We start from the raw sequence: 23,431 nt of genomic DNA, 5'->3' as shown, positions 1-23,431 counted from the left end.
TGTCACGCTGCTGAATTATCTGCAATCACAAAACTAGAGAATACTGCCAGTAGTTATGTTCATGGTACTTTAATTTTTTTTATATTCAGTTTTTTTTAAGGTTGTGGTCTTTGCACATCTCAATAAATATTTAAATATATGATATAGAAAGTTGGTTGCTTCTTTCTTTATCACAATATTCTAATATTCTGGCCTGTGAAACTTTGGTGGAAGTTTCTTTTGACCAGCCCTTCCTGTAGGCGTTTCAGTGACACATGTGTCGTTGTTATCTGATTGCTGGAACAGTTGCTCAAACTGCTCAGTTTGCTCAATCTCTCTGGCTTTTCATGTCACAGAATTTCACACTTCTGCTTTTTCTTATGGCCATAAGGAATTTTTGGCAAAAAAAACAAACTAGGGCAATATGCATTCAATTTTAAGTTAAATCCAGGAAATATTCTGTTAATATTTGATATCAATACAGAGAATTGATGAATAAATAATCCTCTGAAGTAACTTGGTTAGTCTCACTCTTGTGCAGTTCTGCTCTTGAAACACAAGAGGGCGACACACTCTTCATCTCTGTTGTGTAATGGTTTAAAAGATGGATTCCCGCATGGATGAGACCACTTCAGTGTTAGAGATTTTCGGGAAAATATATGAAATCATTTTTTTTATCTGTGCGTTTCACAAATTAATGCACTGTTAACATTTTAATAAATGTAAACTCAGTGTTTTTTGCCCCTGTAATTCCACCTCTTCATTGAAGTAAAACTGTGTCTTAAGTTGATATGCCAGACAATTCAGAATGAGGGAAACAATAAAAACGTGTAAAAGTATCAAATTCAAAAGCAAAAGTGTTTTTATTTACAAACTACATTCATTCAAAAACAAGGCCACATGATGGTATATACAAAAAAAAACATACTTATTTACAGAGTGTCATTGTGTGTTTCAGTGAAATTGTGCACTTCTTCATACTGTAGGTTATAGGCATGCATTAATGTACACTGGTCCCTCAATGAAAAATCTAAACTTCACTGACTCGCAGATTTCAGGCTATTTGCGCTCACCGGTCCCAAAATCAGTCAACAGGAGAAGAGAGGTAGTGGACAGCTCACTTCTATTGGAATCAATGTAAAAAATAAAGATGCTCAATCAGCCCAGAAACTTTGAGTCAGTATGAATGCAGGAGGAATTGTTTTACCAAAAACACTAAAATGATTAAAGTGGTTCTGTGGTTTTATTTTGGCTTTGCTGTTCTTGTATTTTCTGTGTTTATGAAAAAATTGAATCCCTAAATTTGGAACTAAACTGTGGAAACCTGGATCAAATCAGCTCTCACCTAATCCTTGAAATACTATAATGTAAACGGGAAAGACTGAACCAGCCTAGAGTATGTCAGTTAATCGTACAAAGTGGTGGAAAATGTTATATAAGTGAAATCCATTTACTAAAAAGAAATAAATTTAAAATTGTGAATATTTAATATGATGTTTGAAAAGATAGGGACTGTCAAATCAAGGAAATTTGATTATGTTTCTTGATGTTTGTACTGTTAAAGTGTTTATATTTATTTTTTAGAGCAATGCAGACACCAAGCTACTGATGAACTGCTGGTGAAACTTAAAGAAAAAAAAATCCGCTGCATAGACAATAGATGGTTGAAATAATTAACCATAGGTATTTCATTAATTGAATATGAAACCAATTTATATTAATTGAAAGAAAAGAAAACAGGCAACATAGTCAGTCACTTAGCTTCAATACGATTCATGTCAACACAGTGTGACTTGGCAGTAATTATCATCCATTAGAGCCACATCACAGCCATTAGTTTCCTGTCTGATGGCTGTCGGCTACGAGATGAATACAACCAGACGCTACAGATAAAGGATCTCTGAATAGATCTTAAATCACTCCCCTTAATGCCTTCCATTAGGAGCGGACTGTAGTTTGAGGTAGACTCATTGTTGGGTCTAGGATTTCTATCATATGGTAAAGATGCAGAACTTGATATAAAGTTCTATCCCTAATATAAACATCCACAGTACGGATCTGACAATGGTTTCGGGACACAGCAGAAGATGTAGCTGGTTTAAAAGAGGTCTGACTGTGTGCTCACACAGTGGTCATGACTTTGAGCGACCCTGAGCGGAATCTGAGTATCTTTTTCTTGAGAGCGTGCGACGCTTTGATCTTGACGAAGGCTTTTGGTTGAGAGGGGGCGTTGGCACTGGCTTGAGGCGAAGGAGAGGATGACGAGGAGGTGGAGGCAAGACGAGGGGGCAGCTGCTGAGGCCACACCAGCCCCCCGCTCTCGTCTGAATCGCTAGACAGTGAGCTTGAGGCCGGAGAGTACACCTCGCTCATGCTGGACTCAGACTCCACGGGGGCTGCCGCAGCATAGCCCTCCTCTCCCCGGCAGAGAGGCGCTCTATCTTGCAAGTCTTGGTGCCACCGTGGGGCACTCTGCTGCTGGTGGTTGCAGGAGTGACCGTGGCGAACTTTCCGAGGGGGTCGCCGATGTGCCTGCCCTCTCTGGCTCTCTCCCTCGTCCTGGCTGAGCTCCAGGTTGGAGCACCAGCGTCGGTTGCCGTTGTGGCCGTTGCTGCTGAGCTGTGGTCCAGTGACCTGGCTGTGGTTCTGAGCAGCATGCTCTCTGCCTTGGTGCCTCTCTGAGGTGCTGTACCTCCTTTCCGGGAGCGCCCGTTGACCGAGAAGGCTGTTTTCTGACTGGGACCGACCAGTCTTGCTGCCAGATTTCTTGGCTCTCGGTCGCTCATTGTGGCTTTTCTTCGATGTTCTGGCCTTGGAGTTGGGGTGGTCGGGAGAGGTGGGAACTCGGTTGTGCTTCTGTTGCTCTGGGACGTAGTGTCTAGGAGAGCGCACTGGGGCATGGCAAGCTTGTCCAGGGATATACTGAGCACTAACTAAATTGTGCATGTGATGAATAGGGGGTTGTAGATGTAGATAATGCTGGGGGGATGTGGGTTCATAACAAAGGTCAAGAGCCCCAACACCACAGTTAGGATCCAGTGGGGGCAAAGGTGATGGTAACCTCCCAGCCAGTGAGTGTGGCCTGGACTGGGGGTAGGGCAAAGCCAAATAACAGTCCTCTTCCAAAGACGGGGCCTCTCCTCCACAGGCCTCCCCTTCCAGCAGGTCACAACCCCATCCCTGGCTCTGAGGGTTTGCCGAAAGGTCAACATGGGGCTGAAGATGGGCGTCAGGATGGTGCTGCTCCCTTGTCAGGGAAGGAGTTCTCCTGTGTAGGGAACCGTGTCCAGAGGCACTGCTGTACAGGGGCTCCGGGTTCAGAGTGGTGCGGGGCTGACTCGGCCGTGGTGAGAGGGTGTGACGCTGAATAAGACTCAGGATGTAACCTTCTACTCTGAAAGCGTGCTGGTAGTCCTCCTCAGTGATCTGATCCTCTGCCAGTTGCTCCTGCCAGGTGTGGGCGCTGTCAGCGGGCTCCCACTGCCAGGAGTCCATGGCCACGCCCTCCTCAGCGATGCCCTCCAGAGGCGGGTAAGGGGCAGAGAAGGAGCGAGGCAGGGTGGGGCGTTGAACTGGCACATCAAATTCTCCATTCAGCATGAGTGGGTCCCCTAATCAAGAGAACATGATATTGGTCAATTTCAAAAAGTGGCACAACTTCAAAACACAAACATGTCGATGTAAACAATAAACACATGTTAAAGGTATGGGTCTGTGGAGTTCCTGATCTGCTAATGTCAGCTGTGAAAAAATGGCTAATATTACAAAATGTTTAGTATTTTGTTTCAGTTGACTTTTTTTTTAGTGAGCAAACATTAAAATCTTATGTTAAAGAAAAAATGCAGGGAATACTGTAGCAAATCTCATTATTTGTGAAGCCATGTGGTCACAAAGCAATTTTTACAGTTTGTTAGTGGTGTGAAGGACGGCGACTGGAGCTCTGCAAAGTTTCAGGACTCGACATCTTGGTATGAAGGAATTTCCTCTCTTCGGGAGCTTTCCACAGTTCAGATATAAATAAGCTGCAGAAGTATGTCATGGTTTATCCGATGCTTCGCAGACACAGCCTATCTTTGATAGAGACACACTCGCTCTGGCAAGACCTTTTGTTGGCATGGTCACCCACGGGCTGCAGAGATAATAGACCCAGTCTCTGGACACAAGAGGCCTGATGTCCATTCCAGCAGAACCGCCCTCTGACTTTAGTGAACACTGAGACATGACTTCATGTTTTTGTTGGAGTAGAAATGCACGCTGCAGGGGGAGAAGCATATATTGTGTTTGCCTGCATGCTTTTGTGAATGTGTCTTTCTGAAAAAATAAAAAAAGATTACGTATGTGTCCAGAAACTCACCGAGAAGCATACGTATCTGAAGTCCCAAAATTCAAAATTCAAAACAAAGTAGATGATAAATTACACTTTCAAATAGGAATTCTAATTTCTTGCATCCTGTGCTCACAGTAAGAAGTGAACATTTTGTGCTGGTATGTGTATGTTTATGTTATCGGTCTGTGATGAACTCAAGGCCTGGGTGTACTGTGACCTTGAGGTCAGCAGAGATCGCTTTCAGCAACTTATACATGAACTCAAACCTGGTTAATGGGTGTATAGAACATGGCTGGCTGGATGTTACTCCTTTTTGTACCAGTCACCAGAGCTATAATCTTTATGCTACTGTACTTCTAGATATTTTGAAGTTTTCCTTTTATATGACCCGGATTTAGATAAAGCGAGTAAAGATGATGGATGGAATATATCAACGAGAGATCACATTCAACCACACCTCAGTATTTCCACATCTGTGTTTCTTACCCACAGACTTTGGCCTGTCATTGGTGTAGGTCCAGGAGGAGACCGTCTCTGCAGGCGCTGTTGAACAAGACTTTCCTTTTGGAGACTGACCCTCGCTTGACTCATAGAAACCTAGGACGTATGAAGAGCCAGAAGAAATTACTGTCTTGTTTATCATAGCTTACTCATCCTTCCAGCTATCTAAACATATGCAGACGCTCATTTCCCAAATAGGCCACGAAGCAGAATCACTCGGAACTGGAGCGTGAGTGAACAATAAGGGCAGAAACGAATTACAAAGTCGTTACATCTGTTTCCTGACATGTAAAGAGAAAATACAGGATTTGCTGGATGGAGCAGCAATACAACGCAAAAAAGGTTAGTGAATTTTCTGAAAGACGGGAAATTACCAAGTGCATTTGCATTTAGATACGTCCTAATTATATGCATGACAGAGCTGCAATGGGAGAAAAGGTGTCCAAGGGGCTGCAGACGTACCAGAACTTGGCCGACTGTCACCGGTGTCTCCTCCTCCTCCTCCTCCTCCCTGGACTGCATCACAGCTGCCGTCCTCGGTGTCAACCCTCAGCTCTCCCACCTGCTGTTCCAGCGCCTGCATCAGACCCCATGGGGAACTCTGAAGAGCACTCTGGAAAACAAACACACTCTCTCACCGACTGTTTCTCTGCTGTCTTTTCCGTAAAGTGCCGTAGATAAATAATCCTTTTTGAGTGGGCAGTGAGAGGCAACAATTAGCGATTTTAACAACAAAGCAAAAAGTTCCAACAGTCCTTGCTGTCAAATTGCTGGTTTGCAAAAAAAAAGAAAAAAAAGAAAGCTAATTGGAGACACACAGCTGTGGATCCTTCACTGCTGGTTTCTCCAGCTGTACACCCGCTTGTTGTGTTTCACACGCAGATACTCATCAGTAACTTACTGAAATTCAAAATATTTTGGGCTCTGCAGAGATGAGCTGAACATCCAGGCATAGTTAGAGACAAAGAGTCCGTAGATTTAACACAGGAGGGTTTCAGTCATGGAGAATTGTTTAGCATTTCCTACCTCGTAACAATATCAAAAAAACGCACCAAGTGATTAAACACAACTTGTCAAAAGAAATAAAGCTGCAGCTCAGACGTGGGGCTGTCCTTAACTAGGTACTAAAATACAAGCGTGGCCTTCACGTGCAGCTACGTACACCATCAATATCTGTCACTTTGCTCTCACACACAAGACAGCTTCCAGGGCATGCAGTCATTTGGATCATGAATAATTCAGGCATCTGTGAGGGGTAGGGACACGTTTTCTCATGTGGGAAGGCACACATGCACGCGCACCCACGCACACATGCACACATGCACACATGCACACACGCACAAAGTTGCTTGCTCATACAATTCAGAAAGGCCACACAAAAGGACAAAGGACAATGTGATAAACAACACACAGGCAATTTTGCATGCTCTTGCATTTTTACATAAAGGCAGAAACAAATAAATGAAACCACGTACAGACACACGCACGCACGCACGCACGCACGCACGCACGCACGCACACACACACACACACACACACACACACACACACACACACACACACACACACACACACACACACACACACACACACAGCTGAGACAGTGCAGCAAAATTGGACATGCTACTACCTCAGGCGGCCCTGACAAATTTCACTAGGATCATGTCGACATCATCTGACACGCGTTTTAACATCTACAGACATTTTGCATGCAACCGTGTCGGCACCAGTTAAAACACGCACACGCACACACGCGCGCACGCTCATTAAGAGACTTCATTACCAGAAGATTAAGCATGTCCTCATAACAAGGTGACACTTTTTACTTTAAAACCTTGCGATGATGGAGAGCCTGTCAGGAGAACTGCTGCAGGCTTCTGCACCTCCTGAGCATCATCTTTGCAGTGTTACGTGTCTGAGCACATTAAATGTTGCCTATAGGAAGGTACACTTGGCTTCTGGGGCACAAAAAAAAAAAAAAAGTTCCTGAACAATCGTCAGAAAATACAGTCATGGTGAGGGAGTTTTTTTTTCTTCTTCTTTTCTTTTTTACCAACATGACATTGTACACTTACACTTGGGATCTTTTTAAATGTGCCTCCAGCCAGATTGTGAGCTTTCTATATTTCATGGGTCATCTCAAGTCATGTTCCAAATCATTAGCATTTCACTTCGCCAGCATTTTGTTTACTGGTCAAACTGAGTTATTAACACTCCTTTTTCCCTTGACTGTGCAGCTGTTATAATTACGCCACTAAACATGAAACAATCAAAGTGATAAATCTGGATTATGACACTAGGATTCTGCATACCATGATAGCGATATAGCATTTGTAGGTCATAATCATATTTATTACACTGATGTGACCAATAGAGGAATTCTGTTGGCCACAGTAATAATGAAAAGGTCAACAAATAAAGTAGGACATTTACAAAGTCTGCACACAGGTGTCTAAATGCGTTAATGGAACCATTATCTATTGTGCCTCCCTTTCTATTCCAATGCCAAGCAGGACTAATTGCATAATATGTTGCTGAAGTGCAAAATCACGACCACACTGTAAATTTATCACAATGCTAAAAACGGGGTTATTTATTTGATAATGATGACTCGGACACATTTAAAAATGCATAAAGCTCCAATTTGTTTTAACAGGCTAGTCAGTAAGATGCCTATTGAGAAAAGCTCGCGCTGACGCTGAGTGACCTCATAGCCAATCGGTGACCGAGCTCGAACCGCTTTGTCCCACAAACTACATATGGTGACAATACAAACACAACCGAGGAGCAATTGATCCAAGCCTTTTCACACAACCGCTTCACCCTAAACACGCTCATTTCTTTTGTCTTGACAAAGCCGCTTATTGTCTTACTGTAAACAAAGAATTACCATCATTACATCAATGTGTTCGGTATGGTAGAAATGAAGAGCCAGGCCCAGCTTTGTTTGAGTTTCTCGAGTCGGTTTCCAAAATGTCTGGGAGGAGGGGAACCTATTGGAAATCAATGAATCAATGCAGGAGCTCCACACAATTGATTGCCTGTGTGACTGCATCCACAAAGAGCTCATTGTCAACACGTACACACACACACATATGCACACACTGCACATGTCACGACACAGGTCATTAAACCATAACCCTACAGAACCCCCCCCCCCCCCCCCCCAACAAATCTCTGTGGACGGACAAAAGCCCTCATACTGTAGCAGGGCTCATATTGCAGGTCGTGTCTGGACTGCACTCTGTTATTACTGGTGTCACACAGACTCCCTGACAGTCACACAGTATCATTGCTATTTTACTGCATCCTGTGCCCCATGTTGGCTGCTGGGGGAGGGGAGGGAGACAGAGGACACTGTGCAGCCACACTCACTTAAGATGTGACACAGCGGGTGTACAGAACATCAGGACAACCAGTTCTGGATCCAGGTGAATCCACAACAATACTATAGCTGAGTAAATGGTGACTTCAGCAATTTTGCATCATTTTTAGGTGTACGTTACAAAAAATAGGACACTTTTTTGGATTTAAAGGAAAGAGACAAAATAGAGCAGTCGACATACAAAGACACATTGTGATTCTGTCACACAAAAGGTTCTTGCAGGAGAGAAAGGACTTGGCAAGGTATGGATCTTGGCAGTTTTAAATAGGCCTGCAGAGCAGACCTCTAAACCAGTTAATGGCTGGCGGGGTTTGGAACAATATTGCCAGGATATGGAAATCCATGGAACAGGGCACACAAGGCATGCAGCCGCACTGCTGGACCCTTTATAATTAAAGCAATGTAGAGACTGGATTCAAACTGAGAGATCGGTGGGAGGCCGGAAAAACACACACACACACACACACACACACACACACACACACACACACACACACACACACACACACACACACACACACACACACACACACACACACACACACACACACACACACACACACACACACACACACACACACACACACACACGACTGCTTTCCCCCTTTTTTCCTGCTCGACTCTACTTCTGAGCTCTTATTTTGCCAGAGAAATGAAGACATTCAATGTCTTATTTAAATAAGATTGATGTATATTTAATGATTTTTTTTTTCAAAATAAATTTGAGAGAGCAAGACTCTTGTGCACCCAGTATGCACTTAACCACAGTGAACTGCATTTGTGAATACACTCAGACTTAACACACTCAGTCCTACGTACACCGAGGCTTGTGAGCTTGGCAGCAGGGTGTGTTGCTCTGAAAGGAATTCCCAAAGAGAGACGTGCACCAGGCTGTGCCCCCTGCAACTGACAGCCGGTTTGGGGTGTGTTCAAAAAGATGTCTGCAAATGCATATGTCTGGACTGTCTATGTATAAATAGTGTCAAAGCAAAAGTGCACTAAAACTCTGTTTTTGGTGTGTGTGCGAAAAGAAATCGGAGGAGGATTTCAGCAAATGGTAAGTCACCGTTGGCACACTAATAGCTTCATACTCTCACTAATGATGTGCTGCTGTGTTAACACAAAGATACTCAAGCTGATTGATGGTGAGCAATCAGTGAAGTCAGAAAACAAAAGGTTCAGCAGACACAAGCATATCCAATCTTGCAGGGTATGTATTCATGCTTTACTGCAGAGACCTTTGCCATGTGCCCACAAACCTTATTTAACTCATTAAACTCTGTTTTTCTTCACCGGATGAGATCAAACGTCCTCAGAGTGTAGGTTTTCTAAGATCAACACTCCTCCACTGATGAGTATATGTGTGTCACACAGTCATACACAATTCATATATCCTCTCCAAACATGCTCAGCAGGGTATCTGAGAGAGAGGTCAGAGTTTCTTGCTTTCCCAGCTGCTGTCTGGCGTCCCACAGCTGTCAACACCTTCAACACCACCCACTGTATCCAGGAGAAAGAAAAAAAAGTCTCCTCTGGAGCCTGTCTGGGGCCACATTCATGTTCAAGGTAGCTCCACACAGGCGTGTGCACAAGTTGACTGGAGCAACGGGGCGCGCAGACACATTCGGTGGTCTCATGGGTCAATCGTTTTCGTGTCACATGCGAACTATACATTTTAGAGACTTTAACCTACATGTGAGATGAGATTGGGGATTTGGGCTTGGACGCAGATGGTGACCTGACATTATGAGGCCTCAATTTGAGACTTCAATTTAGAGTCGTGTCGGGCAGCGATATCCTCCGAGGAGTTTCCCGTGTAATTACTCACACGCTTGGATAAGCAGAACAGTTAATAAACATCGATCCACGGACGCTTGACGCAGAAAAAAAAAATGAAAACGCAGAAAATGTGCTCGCATGTCACGCTTCCTTTTGCCAGAGGAGACTGACGCGCGTGACACAACTGAGCCACTTCACCGCCCTGCACTCTAGATACACACATTTAAAACTCACTCACAATATAAATAAAATAAAAAGCCGAATAAAAATAAATAAATACAGTACTGGGGAATACAATACACCGAGGCCACCTATGTGCGCCTCTTCCACTCACTGGGGCCACCATTAGTATTCTGCTCCATATGCGTCTATTGTTAGACCCCCCGACGGTGGAGAAGAGTGGAGCGAGGGAGGGAGGGAGGGAGGAAGGAGGTGTGAAGAGGAGGCGGTTGATTTAATTTCTCTTTCACCCTATTTAATAATGGCTTCCTATTGTGGCAATGTTAAGACAGCCTTCAAGAGCAGGAGCAACAACCAAACAGAAACACGAGCGACACCAAAAATCAACTTAAGCACCACCAGAGAGAGAAAATGTCACATCCACAGCATGTATGGTGCTGCTCAGTGGTGCGTAAAAGTTCATGTGGGAGAAGATGCTGTTGTGCGTCGTTACTTAAACTTTCACTGACCCCGTTTTTAAATACTCTGGTTTATCCAGACATCTCTGCGTAACAACTTTGCTTGAGCGCCACGATAAAAAAAAAAGGGAAAAAAAATCAGTTTCATCACTCCATATGGGGGTTAATAGTGACATAAAATGTTAAGCTGTGGAAGCAACAACACAAGCTGGAGAAATAATTCACTCTTCTGAGATGTGTCGAGGGCACAAATGAGAGCGTATTAAGGAGCAGCCAAAAACCTACAAGAGGGAACAATGGGCCATTAAATAGTCGGTCTGTGTGCCACAAACGGCGGGTGCTCCACCCCCTGATTTCGTTACCCCACAGGCATAAATCTCGGGCCAAAGCAGAGAAATGCATTACACCCTTTCAAACAGGGACCGTATTAATCATGTTGAGTAACTTTTTTTGCAGCTGGAGGTCACGTCGACACAAAAGGCGCAACCCAAACCCAAGAGTCCAACCAACGGTCAAGCAGATCACAATGAGGAGACGCTGCAGGCTTTCCCAAACTATGTCGGGCTGGGGTGCCTGAGACGGCCAGAGTTACCGCCGTCTTGTATTATTAGGTGTGCGTGAGCACATAAGCACAGCAACTGGAATCAAACACAAGAGCGTAAACTTCTTACCAGCTGTCGCCTCAGAGTCAAGTTTTCCTGGCCCCAGCTGCTGAAACACGCCAGCTCTCCTCTGATGCCATCCGGAGCCAGAGGGTCCCCCAGAGCCAGAGCTCCCAGCACCAGGCACTCCTGCCTCTGCCTGCGGAGCTCCAACTCACACAGCCCGGCCAGACTCGCCTCCAGGCGCTCCTTGGTCCGACTGCGCTCCGCAGTCACCGGGAACGAGAACGCACGGTGCATGCCCGCCCCGAAAATCCCTGGATTGTGTGCAATAAAAGCGTATTATTCCTCCTATATTGTATTTAGTGTTTGCCCAATTGGCCCAGATTTACGAGGGCAGGCTATAAAGGGCCATGCTGCATCCCATTCCTTGTGATAGTGCGGTTGCCTTGGAGCGGCATGGTGTCGCAGGCCGTCTATGCGCTATACATTTTCTGTTTCGCAGCTGTCAAACCCAGGCACGGAGCTCCGCCCTCTGCGACCAGCCACGACCACAAAGTGGGGAGTCATCCGCCCCTTTGTAAACCTGATCTCAGCCTTCATTGGACATGAGAGGCTGGTGGGGCGCCGTGCGTAAAAGCCGTCCCATCCCCCTTGATTCATTACAGTGATGCGTCGACCTCACCCATCTTTCCATCTTGGCTTGAGACTAATGGACTACTTCAGGAGACGCTTATTTCTGGAAGCACAATAAACCAGCGGGGTTTTTTGTTACACTGGAGCGATTTCATGTCACCACAAAGCCATGGAGCGATGAATGGGACTACAATGAGACAGAAATACAAGTGTATAAAGCTGTAAATCGCATAATTTAAATATTGGGACACCCTGTCACCATTATAATAGTACACAGAATACAACTTTGAAATGTTGTGATTAATGGCAAACTATCTTTGAATCCATGTAATAAAAAACCCTCGATAAACACATTTATTGAGTGGGACAAACACATTTTACCATCACGAAATACTTCATAAAGTGAAAATTGCACGTACCCAGTTATGGTCTTGTATTTTGAGCTTATTTTTTGTCTTGGTATATACCAAAAACTGCACATTTCCAATAAGTTGCAACTTTTTAAAAATACAATTTTGTACTCATGGCACTCACTGATTCTGCATGCAGCAGAAATGCAGCACGTGGTTCCTCTTCAGTTCTGGATCTGAATGCAAACTGTGTATGTCATGCATGTTCACATTTTCAACTATGCAATATACAATCACCTATTAATGTTAAACATGTTTTTGGTTATGCATAGAAGAAGAACATGCCAACTCTACTGAGAGGAGAAAGTGCTCACCAGTGTATTACAGTGCATCTGTTTTTCTCTTCTTTCACTTCGTTGAACTTCCTGTTGTTTGAAAATTACATTATTTATGTATCATATACCAACACCAGTAATATAATTGTGTGTGTTCAATTGTGAGCATTATTATGTTGAGGGATGTAAATAAATGCCATCATACTTACTTTACATACTCCTGACAGCTCCTTTCTCAGGGTTGCCACATGTAATATGAATGTTTGATATGGAAAAAGGATATTCTGAATGAGTCTGTTCAATTATCCCCTGTTGTGACCTGTCAGCAGTGGGATTCAAACAAGCCAAACTCACAGAATATAACTCGGGATTAACAGGTTAAGAAATGAGCATGGGTGGCTGAAAAGCGGAATCTATATCATCCATAATGTAACGTCTGATATTGGACTTTCACTTTTTTTTAATTTTATTTAAGATGCTCATCAGAATATCAAATGCTGGTCACTTTATGAGATTTACATATATACCCTACCCGCATATAAAATATCTATTCAAGAATGAACCTTTTCCACATCTTCCTGCTGCACGCTGTGCTGCACAGCTTCAGGATGCAGATGAACACCTTCATGCATACCATGTAGAAATTAACAAGACAAACTGGATAAAAAATAGCAGATCTTCTAACACTGTTTGAGGTTGTCCCAGGTTACCCGGATCTTTCCTTGTATTGAATGAACGCAACTCTGATGCATGTCAGAGTTCATAAAAGCATCTGCTGGTTTGCAAAATGAAGATTAAAAATCCTTGTTATTGTTGCACATATTCCACAAGCATGTAAAATGTATCATCCTTTGTACTGCCGACTACATAAAGTGAAAATGTAGCACTCAGTTGCAGAGCCTATACAGCAGAGACCGTGGTAATTAATCGGTAATTTATACAACTGCGATTAAACTGAGCCAACAGGGGGCCATACTCAAGGTGTGGACAGACTGCTTTGGTTGCACAAGCTTTTTACAATGTCGGTACAGCTCCCAAAATAACAATGCTTTCACTACATAACATCAATATTTGAAGTCTTTAGATTTTGTTTTAAAGTGCAGGAACAAATTAATATTTAATCTTGATGGTTCATGCATTCTTCTTCGGCACTTTGTAAAGTTTCTTGAGGCCACATATATAACTGTTCCTTCCCTCGTGATTCCATCTCCAAATGCAAACCAAACAGACACGTTAACAAGGTGCATGTGTGCAATATACAAGTATAAGTAACCAGACCAAGCAAAGCAACACTGTTAAGTTTTTTTTTTTTTTTTTTTTAATTCATACTCCCAATCTCTACTTCACATGAACCAGAAAGCCACTTTTATCTTCAGTCTCTATGAGGCAAAGTCATCGGCAAGTCAAAACCCACGCGCAGCGCAGGCTGGATTCTTTTTGTTTCAGTGTGTATGCATGTGCACACAGCAGATATACACAACATATACTTACAGTATATTTATCTCATGTATAAATTTCACTAAAAGTCTAGAGATCAAAACATTGTCTAAAAAAAAAAAAAAAGAAAAGAAAAAAAAAAAAAGAAGAAGAAACGGACAAACAAACGAACAAAAAAAACAAAACAAAACATACAGCAGAATTGTTGTTGAACAGAACTACACCAGTACATATTTTATCAAGACACAATTGAAGAAGAGCATTTGCTATGAGTTTGATCAGGCGTCGTTTTCCGGGAGGTCGGACGTGTTGTGAGATTCCCATCGTGCGTAAACCAAGGCTGTTTTGTTAGTGCTGTGCTGCGTGTGGGTGGCGCGGTGGAGAAAGCGCGCCGCCCCTCAAGTGACATCTAAAAACTCTCGGGTCGCCTTGGTTCCACGGCTGTGCAGCAAATAGCAATCATACAATCATTCGTGCGACACAGATTGTCTGTGTGAGTGCACACTAGAGCGGAACGCGAAATCAAATAAATCAACAAATTGTGTTATCCGGGAGCAAAATTGTCGCTCAGATTTGTTTGTCGAATATGTTGGTGACGATTACGAACTTCAAGTCGTGGAAATTTTATGGAATTCAATTCCAGGCTACTGTTCTTTAAATGTACACAACGTCAGACTGAGCTCCTGCTGTTTTCCAGTCGCCTCGGACCTCAGATTCACAAGAGCAGAAGTAATAAAAAGACCCCGCCCTCTTTGGGAAGGTATTCAGAGCTAAAAAAAATCAAGGGCAGTTTTGTTTTAAAGATTTTTCACATGATCAGTTTACAGCTCTACTCCAGTGTTGCCTATAGGTACCAGATTCAACTGTTATTGTGAATGAGATGTGGTGTAATGGTTTGATTTATACTCAGAAATAGCGGGAACGTCATCAGCCTCAGTGACACAACTAAAACTTTTTTATTTTTTCCCAAGGAAGTGACATCAATTTAAGGAGTTCTGAGGCAACTGGAAAACGGCATGATTTTTCAATTGTCAAACCAATGTCGTTGTGAACCATTTCACCAAAAAAAAAACCCAGAAAGAAAACAGTGTCACTCAAACCGTCTCAATCAAGCATTTCCTGTGTTCTTCAATACAGCAGAGAATGTGTCAATTTTAAATTAAAAAAAAGAAAAAAAAAGAAAAGAAAAAGGAAATACACTTTTAATACATTTGAAAATAAACTCTTAAAGCATTTCAATCACATATATTCATGTTTAGAACATTCCTGCACCATCGTACACATGAAACACAAACTTCACTCTCATTGTTTCAGTGTTACTGGGATTGGAAAAGTGACTTCAACATTTCTATCCACCCACATTCAGGTCTTAAGGTTCCCGTTGTGTTATTGTTACTCAGTGCCTTCAAACACACACACACACACACACACACGTACGCACGCACACACACAGAGCAGGGATACAGTCGTGCAGCTTTTCTGTTGTTCCCAGCACATCAGTCAGTAACACGCCATGCAGGCACACAGTAAAGATCCCCTTTCCCTTCATACAAATCCCCCCCCCCCCGTTCCTGCCTCGCCCTGAAAACGGGACAAGAAAAGTCGGTCAGTCTGGTTCCGTCGCTGCTTTGTTTAGGGAAGCATTCTGGAATCGCCTCTCTGTTTGGGCAAAAGTAACACAGTTTACGAGCAGGAGCGTGGTTCAAATCCAACCATTTCTAGTCATAAATCAACAAAGTGGTCGTTAAAATAGCTGAAACGCACCACTGAAACGATCGCACCGCTGCTGCCTCCATAAAGCGCTGCCGTGTTTCTCTTCTTTCATTCATTACCTGAAAAGGCCTTAAAGTGCTTCACTTTCTCCATTTAAACACAAGGAAGTTTCTTTTTTTTTTTTTTTTTTTTTTGTTGTTGGAAGTCATAACTGACAGCTCTCAGCTGTGTGGGGTCTCTGTTCACAAACTCTTAAGAGATGCTCTTTCCTGCACCTAATCCAGAATATATATAATACATGACATATATGATGAATACTTCATTGAAAGCAACATGATAATTCATGAGGGTACATTTCTACTTCGCTCTTTTGGTTCAATTTAGTTGCGTAAAGTTATTTCTCATGCTTTCATTGCAATCCAAGACAGACACTTGAATTAGGAAAAGAGGGGGGAAATATAATTTAGGTGTGTTGAAGGAAAGAGATTGATATTTTGAAAAATGTGCCTCGTCTCTCTTTTGCTGAGACTTAAATGAGGAGAAGATTGATAATGCCGTCATATCTTTCTGACACCAGAGATAATGTTTCTGTTTGCAGAAGCGGCAAAATATGTGTTGTACATGCCTATACCCGTTTGTGTTTGCAGTAAATAAGACAGGAGCAGAGAAGCAAGTCAGAGTGCGGAGAGGACGTGATGACTGGATGCTTTAAACCCAGAGCGACCTCAAATCCAATGTAGTGACGGAAAGTCAGATTTTATTATCAAGTCTGTTGTTCAATAGATCAAATGTAATTGTTTTCAGCGTTGTTCCCGAAATGAATAAAGTAGTGTTGGTGTGGAAACCCGACACACTTAAAACACAAACAAAACAGATTGTTGTGCGAGATCGAAGGTATGCTAGTGAACCCGGGTGACTTTCTGCCCAGTTTTATATTTTGTTATCAGCAAAAAGTGTCATCAGTCTTCTCATCTCAGCAACAACAACAACAACAACAACAACAACAAAAAGCAGATGAGCGCATTTCTCAACATATCAATCTGTTTCTTTAAAGCATCAGTGGTCAGGCCACTAATGAGGGGACACGAACAGAAGAGCAAATGAAGGGTTCCTCTCCAAAATGTTACATATCCAATTGCAATTCTCCTTCCTCAATATTGCATTCGGCATATTTCCGTGGCCCGGCTTCCTCCGAAAGCTAATTATTTAATGTCACCAGTCAATGATTGACAGGAATTTGTGCCGTCAATCACTGTGTAAAAGTAGAAGTACTAGCCGTACTTTCAAAGATGTTGGATACATCATTTTGGAACAAAACTCTTCGATTGTAAACTATAGCCTGGTGGGACTAATGCAAGGCGGCATCCAAACGCATTAGCATTTACAAAAACAAAACAAAAACAAAAAAAAAACAAAAACAAAAGGCAGCCTGGCTGCTGGAGCCAGAAAAGAACAAAGAAAACAAACACGTGTGGAATGGTAAAAATGTCACAATTTCCAGCACACGTGTGCACACATGCACACACTCGCACTCACACTCGCATCCATTTGCACACATGCGCGAACATAATCGCGCGAATGCAGAATCATACTTGCACACTGGACATGTCACAGACATATCTGGCATGCATTTTTAGAAGAAAACATTTTGCTTTTGTTAGAAATTCTTTAACTGGTCTAGAGCTCTGATAATTTCTGTATGTACATAAATTAACAATAAATATAGGTAATGCTTATATATTTTGAAATATATATATATTAAATAATGAAATATTGTTATATATTTCAAATATATTCATAGAAGTCTTTCCAATTTGAAACATTTTCAAAGAGATATAATCACAGTTTAGTAATAAAACATGTAAGAATACAAGTCCCCCTGCTGGTCTGGCTGCAGCGTCCCCGGATTCAAAGTTTAATCAGTTGTGATCAAAGTTTGGCCTTTTTTTTTTTTTTAAATCCCAAACCAATACATTCGACTTCATCAGAAGGATGAGGAATAATACAGCATAAGGTAGATAACACTGTGTCCGGGGCCTCCGATTGTGTGAAAGGTGTTTAGGAGGATATAAGTCTTCGAGTCTGTTTTGAACATTTGGCTTGTGGTGGCGTTACAGGGAACCAGCCCTGACACAGACCACACGGGCCAACTTCAAACAAGACAACAGGGAGGGAGCGGTGGCGCTCGTCTCCCAGCTACAATACCTCTTTTCTTCAGGTGGTGCTGAAGTGTCCCGGGATCACCTGGAGGTGTGCCGGAGGGACGCTGCAGCGAGGACCTCTAGGGGACGATTGGTTTGGAACAGTCGAGAGAGTGTAAAAAGCCTTTAAGACTCCAAAGGACCGCCCCACTGCTCCTCCTTTGACTAAACCTCTCCTCCTGTTCTTTTTTTGACACACATAGACTGGAACAGGACCACATTAACACTGACTGAGGAGAGCTAGGTTGTCTAAATGCATGCAGTAGTTTTCCCTCTGCCTCTCTGTCGCTCTCCTGGTTGACATGGCTTACGTTGGGATGCATCGGAAAATTTAGAGAGAAGAAGGAAACATTTCCCCCCCTCCCCCGTAGGGAAGGAGTGAGTCTCGCACCTTCCTGCAATGCCTCAGTGATGTTGGGGATACCTCAGTCTCTGTGTGCGATAGGGGCACTTTCTGTCTGTGATGTTCTCCTCTGGCGGCGGCGGGGGGTGGGGGGTGGGGGGTGGGGGGGTTGTTGTCACTTCTGTGAGCTGGAGACGACTCTTCCTTTCTTTTTCTCTTTGGACCTGCTCCCCGTTGGTCCCACCTCTTCCTCCCCACCCCCCTGTCCTCTCTCGCTCTGTCTTGCTGCTGCTCCGCAGGTACTGGTTCACAAACAAAACAGGTCCTATATTGCACAGTTTGCCCTCATGGCCTTACGGTGGTGTGTCAGTGGTAGCGACTTCTCTTCTCCTCGCTCTCAGAGCTGTATTCCCTTAAACCAATGCCCCGCTGGAGGTTCAATAAAGAGTCTTTCATCTAAAAAAAAAAGAGGAGGAGGAGAAAACTGATGAGGCGATAATCCAGTAGACAGCTGCATTGTATTCATAAGCAAACAATTAACTGCTACAATGGATATAATATGTATTACAGGCATGATGAATAAGTTGAATATATTTTAGGTTTATTACACAAAATGAAATATTTCAAGCTTTTTTTTTTTCTTTTTTTTTTTTGTTGATGACAATTAAAATATAAAGAATAACTGAATCCATTCAGTTTGTATGTGGGGAGAGTGAAAAAAGATATTCAACGTTGGGACTTCCCGATACTGAGCATTTATATCAAAAGCAGTTTCCGTGATAAATCTTTTTCAGAGGTGCTAAATAGAAAAGGCTTTCATAGATTTCAATTGCTGATCATTGTGGAGGTCATAACAATCTCACCGCCATGGTGAAAGGGCCATATTTTATTTGCGCGATAGGATTATTGAGTATAAATGTTAGATTACAGTGCGATATCTCACATGCAGCTTCAGTCTTTGAAACCGTGGGCAGACATTTGTTGTTGTAGTTTGCTTCTTTGTAGCACTTTGCACTGAAATGAAAACTACGTCTCGTGAATGACGACTGTGACGAGGGTCCATGGTCTGTGCTGATAATACTCAACAACTTCAGTCAGTAACTAGAAGCCATCTAAAATTAAACATTAGTCTGCAGGTACAAAACAGTTTAAATGAAAATAAGATAGCACATAATATTTTAAATGTACATTTGCCGTTTATACCCAAACTGTTGTTTTTGTTGTATTCATGAAAGAACATTATAGCTCTGTGTTTACATCTTTTAACGTGTTTTTTAATGTCCCCACTATATTCAACACTCTGTTCATAGTAGATCTTCCTTTTGTTGGATTTATTAATTGTCATCCGTTGACCAAACCTCAATCTCTATCAGTGAAATATAAGTTTACTTTAGAGTCACAATCGTCTTACTTAGCTACAAGATGAGTCACTTCAAAAGATTGAGTGCTATTCTAAAAAAAGGTTTATATAAATGTTATCTTGTTGAAGCGACAGAGAATCAGTACAACAAAAGGCTAAAGACTCCAAAAGAGCAGGTAGCAAAACCCCCATTCTTTGAGCTCGATATGATACTTACTATTGATGGGTTAAGATTTGCATCAGTGATTTCTCTTGTTTTGTGCTGTAGTGCAGGTTTATGGGCTTACGGCAGTTGCTCACATAACTCAAATGCAAAAAACCCCAAACAGATTTATTAACTTCTGCTCAGCCCTTCAGTTTGTCAGCTCACATCTCAACACAGAGCCAAGGAGCTTTTAAACCTGCCAGCTTTCTCGTATATTCAAAGTACAGATGTGTCCAACAGAAACAAAAGTGCAGGTCCATTATACTAAATTGTGCTTTTAGCTATACTCGAAAACTGTCACGCAAATCTCTTTGTGTCCGAGTACCTGGTCGAGCAGCACTACTGAAGACTTGATAATCTCTCTCCACTTCTGCAGCTCGACATCATGGTAACGCTGCTGCGCCTCCAGGAGCTGGGCCCACTCCATCTGCGTCTGAGGCAGTTTACTGGGAAACGCACACATACACCCACACGCACACACACATAGGCAACATCAGGCTGCGGCCACTGAAGCGTGATTTCCATTCTGAAGGCCTGCCAACGACTCGGTTGGTAAATTGTTTCAGTAAGCCCCAACCTATTCTGGGGTAATTTTAGAAGCTCGGAGTTTTCCTGTCGCACACGTCGGGAGCCATATGGATTTAGTTTAGTTTAGTGCGTGTGTCTGGCAGAGCGTGTGCGTGTGCATGTGTCCGTCTGCAGCCGCGTGACGCCATTTGGTGCAAAACGGCCAAATTAATTGCAGCAGAGACAGCGCTGTTGTATCCTCCGAGGTCCATTAACGATATCCAATCTCCATAACAATCATTTATATGGCGTGTGTGTGTGTGTGTGTGTGTGTGTGTGTGTGTGTGTGTGTGTGTGTGTGTGTGTGTGTGTCGGGGCGGGGGGGGTTCCAGGTTGTATACCGTGAAAAAGAAAATAGAGTATAGTAGACTTACAGCTATCAATAACTTAATAATTGTAACTATTTTAAATAGAATAAAGCCAATATCTTGATAAGTAAAGAAAAACATTTGAACCAATCTCATGTAATACATTATTATGTTTCATCTGCACCCACTAATGTAGTAATACAAGAGGAAGGCATTTCTTGGAAACATTACTTTTGCAGTTTTTGTGCAGACATTTAATATTGGTTGTAAACCCTTGCAGTTATGCGTCTTTGTGTACCTTTCATGAAGTCGTAGTCCCTGCCAGGTTGTTAAGGACTGCGCAGAGTACTCCAGCATCCACAGCTTGTAGAAGAGCATCATGTTGAGGAACACCAGCAGGACCAAGCTGAAGGAGGGAGAGAGACAAAGGGAGAGTCAGCGAACGAGTCACAAGTCAACTGTACGTGGGAAACGACGCGCAAATTGCAAATGGGGATATGGTGATTTTGTAATACAGTATATGTATCTAGTCCTAAAAACTGAGAAATACACACACGCATGCACACAGACAGACACATGCACGCACACACACACACACACACACACACACACACACACACACACACACACACACACACACACACACACACACACACACACACACACACACACACACACACACACACACACACACACACACACACACACATATATATACATATATACATATACATATATATACATATATATACAGTATATATATATACCTGAGACAGATCCTAAGGATGGCAATGAAAGGAGAAGAGAAAGGAGTTATACTCAAAAGAACAATAAGATATCTAGAATAAGTCTTCTACAAAAAATGTATTGAATCACGCAACATTAAGTCATGAAATTTTCACATGTGACATAAATAAGTAACAGACATTCAAACATCGCTAAACGGGTGATGTTGCACATTCATGTGTGCTGTGATGAGCAAACGTACACAAAACTGATGATGAGCAGCAGTTTGGAGACGCTGTAGAGCGCCAGGCCTCCGGGCAGGCGGTGGTGGTGGTGTTCTGGACTCTGGTGTCTGGTCTGCGTGGATCCTGCCACTTGTTTGATCCGCTGAATCACCTCCTCGTCCGTGGGCGTGGTGACGGGGCTGAGCGCCTCGTCCAGGTGCTGGCTGCGCATGTGGGGGAGCGGCCTCTTCTTCCGCCTCACCGTGGAGTTCTTCACCACCTTGGCCTTCGGAGAGAGCTGGTGGGACTCTGTTAGTATCTCTTCCAGCTTGGACAACTCCAGCTCTGAGAAAGAAAAGAATATCAAACCACTTATCATTTATTTCCTCACATTGCGTTTCCTTTGGATTCCGATAGACGACTTGTGAATAAATTGTGGGATCAAAACAGATAAATCACACTGAAACTTGCCAAGAATGCGAAAGTTCTCCTCCAGTCCGCTCCAGAAGTTTTTCTCTATGAAACCTTTCACCAACCCCCACGGCTGTTTCCTGTAGCGCAGCTCTGTTGATACCCTGAAGACGGACAGAAATCAACCCATTAATCCCTCTTCTGTACAGCTTTATTCCATTTATGGTTGCAGGGGGCGAGAGTTGATTTGCATGTTTTCAACAGACTGATAACAAACATCATGCCAATGTGTGATGCCTCGAACCACACAATCAATAAATAGATCAAATTATGCATGATTAGAAATGGCCGAATGGCCGAATGAACGAAAGCCGGACAAAGTACATCATCTGTCAGGTTTCGGAGGTTTGGCTCACCGTAACCGACACTTGTTCTTGGCCACCCTGGTGAGCATGTAGCGGTTGAGCGTGTAGAAGTAGTCGTGGTAGGGCACGTCATGCGTGATGACCTCAGCGTCGATAATGTAACACTCACTCTCTTGACTGGCTTTGTACAGAGTCTGGGAGACCAAGAAATACCAACGCTTGCGTTAGGTGAAAGTCACTCTAAGATGCACAGGCGTGAAGAAGCGTTTCCGTGAACATGTGGGGACGTCACCTGTGTCTCCGTGACCGTGGCTGTTTTGGGCGCCAGGGGATTGGACAAAGAGATTGTGTACAGGATCTCTCTGGTCTGGTTACCCGCCTCCTCTTTCTTCCATGGATGATAAACCACATCTGAGCAAAGAGATGGATGAATATGAGGAAATGATTGCTGGAGCTATTCACTGAGTTGACTGGATTCCGCCCAGAAGCATCAGTCGTACTGACCTGAGAAGCGTCTCTGCTCCATGAAGTCACTCATGAACTGAGACTCTGTGAAGAGGATGTCGTACAGCTTATCCACACTGAACTTGTACACCTCGTTGATATACTGCCGGCCATTCAGGTCCTCGTGGAAAGCTTGTACCTCACCTACACACCAAAGGAGCACAAACAGATGCCAGGTTGAAAAAGACTGAAGAACTGCTACGACCGTGTTTACTTGTAAATCTCACTGACAGCATTGTCCACAACCGTTTAGATCCAATATCTTATCTCTAACAGTGCCCTCACCCTCATCATGTGTCTCAGAGGAGTCACTCAGCTCAGTGGGGATGTCTTCGTTGTCGTTGAAGTCCAGTGAGGGAGAGGGAACGGGACCGCCGGGCCCGCTGTTCTCGTTTTCCTCCACCACCAGAGGTATAGCCAGCAGCTCACCGTCAGGCAGGCAGTCTGCATATTCGTCAGCCGGGAGGTCAAACTGAGGGGGAGCGTGGAGCCTGGTTATTTCATGTTGAACGATTGTACTCAAGTCAGTTTGATG

The 23,431-nt window shown here is 43.3% G+C and overlaps 2 protein-coding genes across 2 annotated transcripts in view; both read right to left on the bottom strand.

The window, feature by feature from the left end:
- Positions 1 to 825: 825 nt before the first annotated feature.
- On the bottom strand, positions 826 to 11,733 carry dact3b (dishevelled-binding antagonist of beta-catenin 3b). Its single transcript, XM_080460359.1, has 4 exons — positions 11,281 to 11,733; positions 5,270 to 5,420; positions 4,793 to 4,903; positions 826 to 3,590 (listed from the first exon to the last, which is right to left on the bottom strand). The coding sequence occupies exons 1-4, from the start codon at positions 11,509 to 11,511 to the stop codon at positions 2,101 to 2,103; spliced, it is 1,983 nt and encodes a 660-aa protein (XP_080316485.1). The 5' UTR covers positions 11,512 to 11,733; the 3' UTR covers positions 826 to 2,100.
- Positions 11,734 to 18,592: 6,859 nt separating this feature from the next.
- The window catches only part of gramd1bb (GRAM domain containing 1Bb), a gene marked incomplete at both ends in the record, with an annotated part of 71,069 nt that continues 66,230 nt past the window's right edge, over positions 18,593 to 23,431 (bottom strand). Inside the window, 10 exon segments of the mRNA XM_080459404.1 lie at positions 18,593 to 18,682; positions 20,117 to 20,237; positions 20,965 to 21,072; positions 21,434 to 21,445; positions 21,655 to 21,959; positions 22,077 to 22,191; positions 22,444 to 22,586; positions 22,685 to 22,803; positions 22,897 to 23,040; positions 23,182 to 23,368. Coding sequence (XP_080315530.1) covers positions 18,593 to 18,682; positions 20,117 to 20,237; positions 20,965 to 21,072; positions 21,434 to 21,445; positions 21,655 to 21,959; positions 22,077 to 22,191; positions 22,444 to 22,586; positions 22,685 to 22,803; positions 22,897 to 23,040; positions 23,182 to 23,368 — 1,344 coding nt within the window.

Source organism: Lipophrys pholis (genome assembly GCF_963383615.2).
Source record: "Lipophrys pholis genome assembly, chromosome: 3".
Taxonomy (NCBI): Eukaryota; Metazoa; Chordata; class Actinopteri; order Blenniiformes; family Blenniidae; genus Lipophrys; species Lipophrys pholis.
This window is presented reverse-complemented; position numbering and strand designations above follow the sequence as displayed.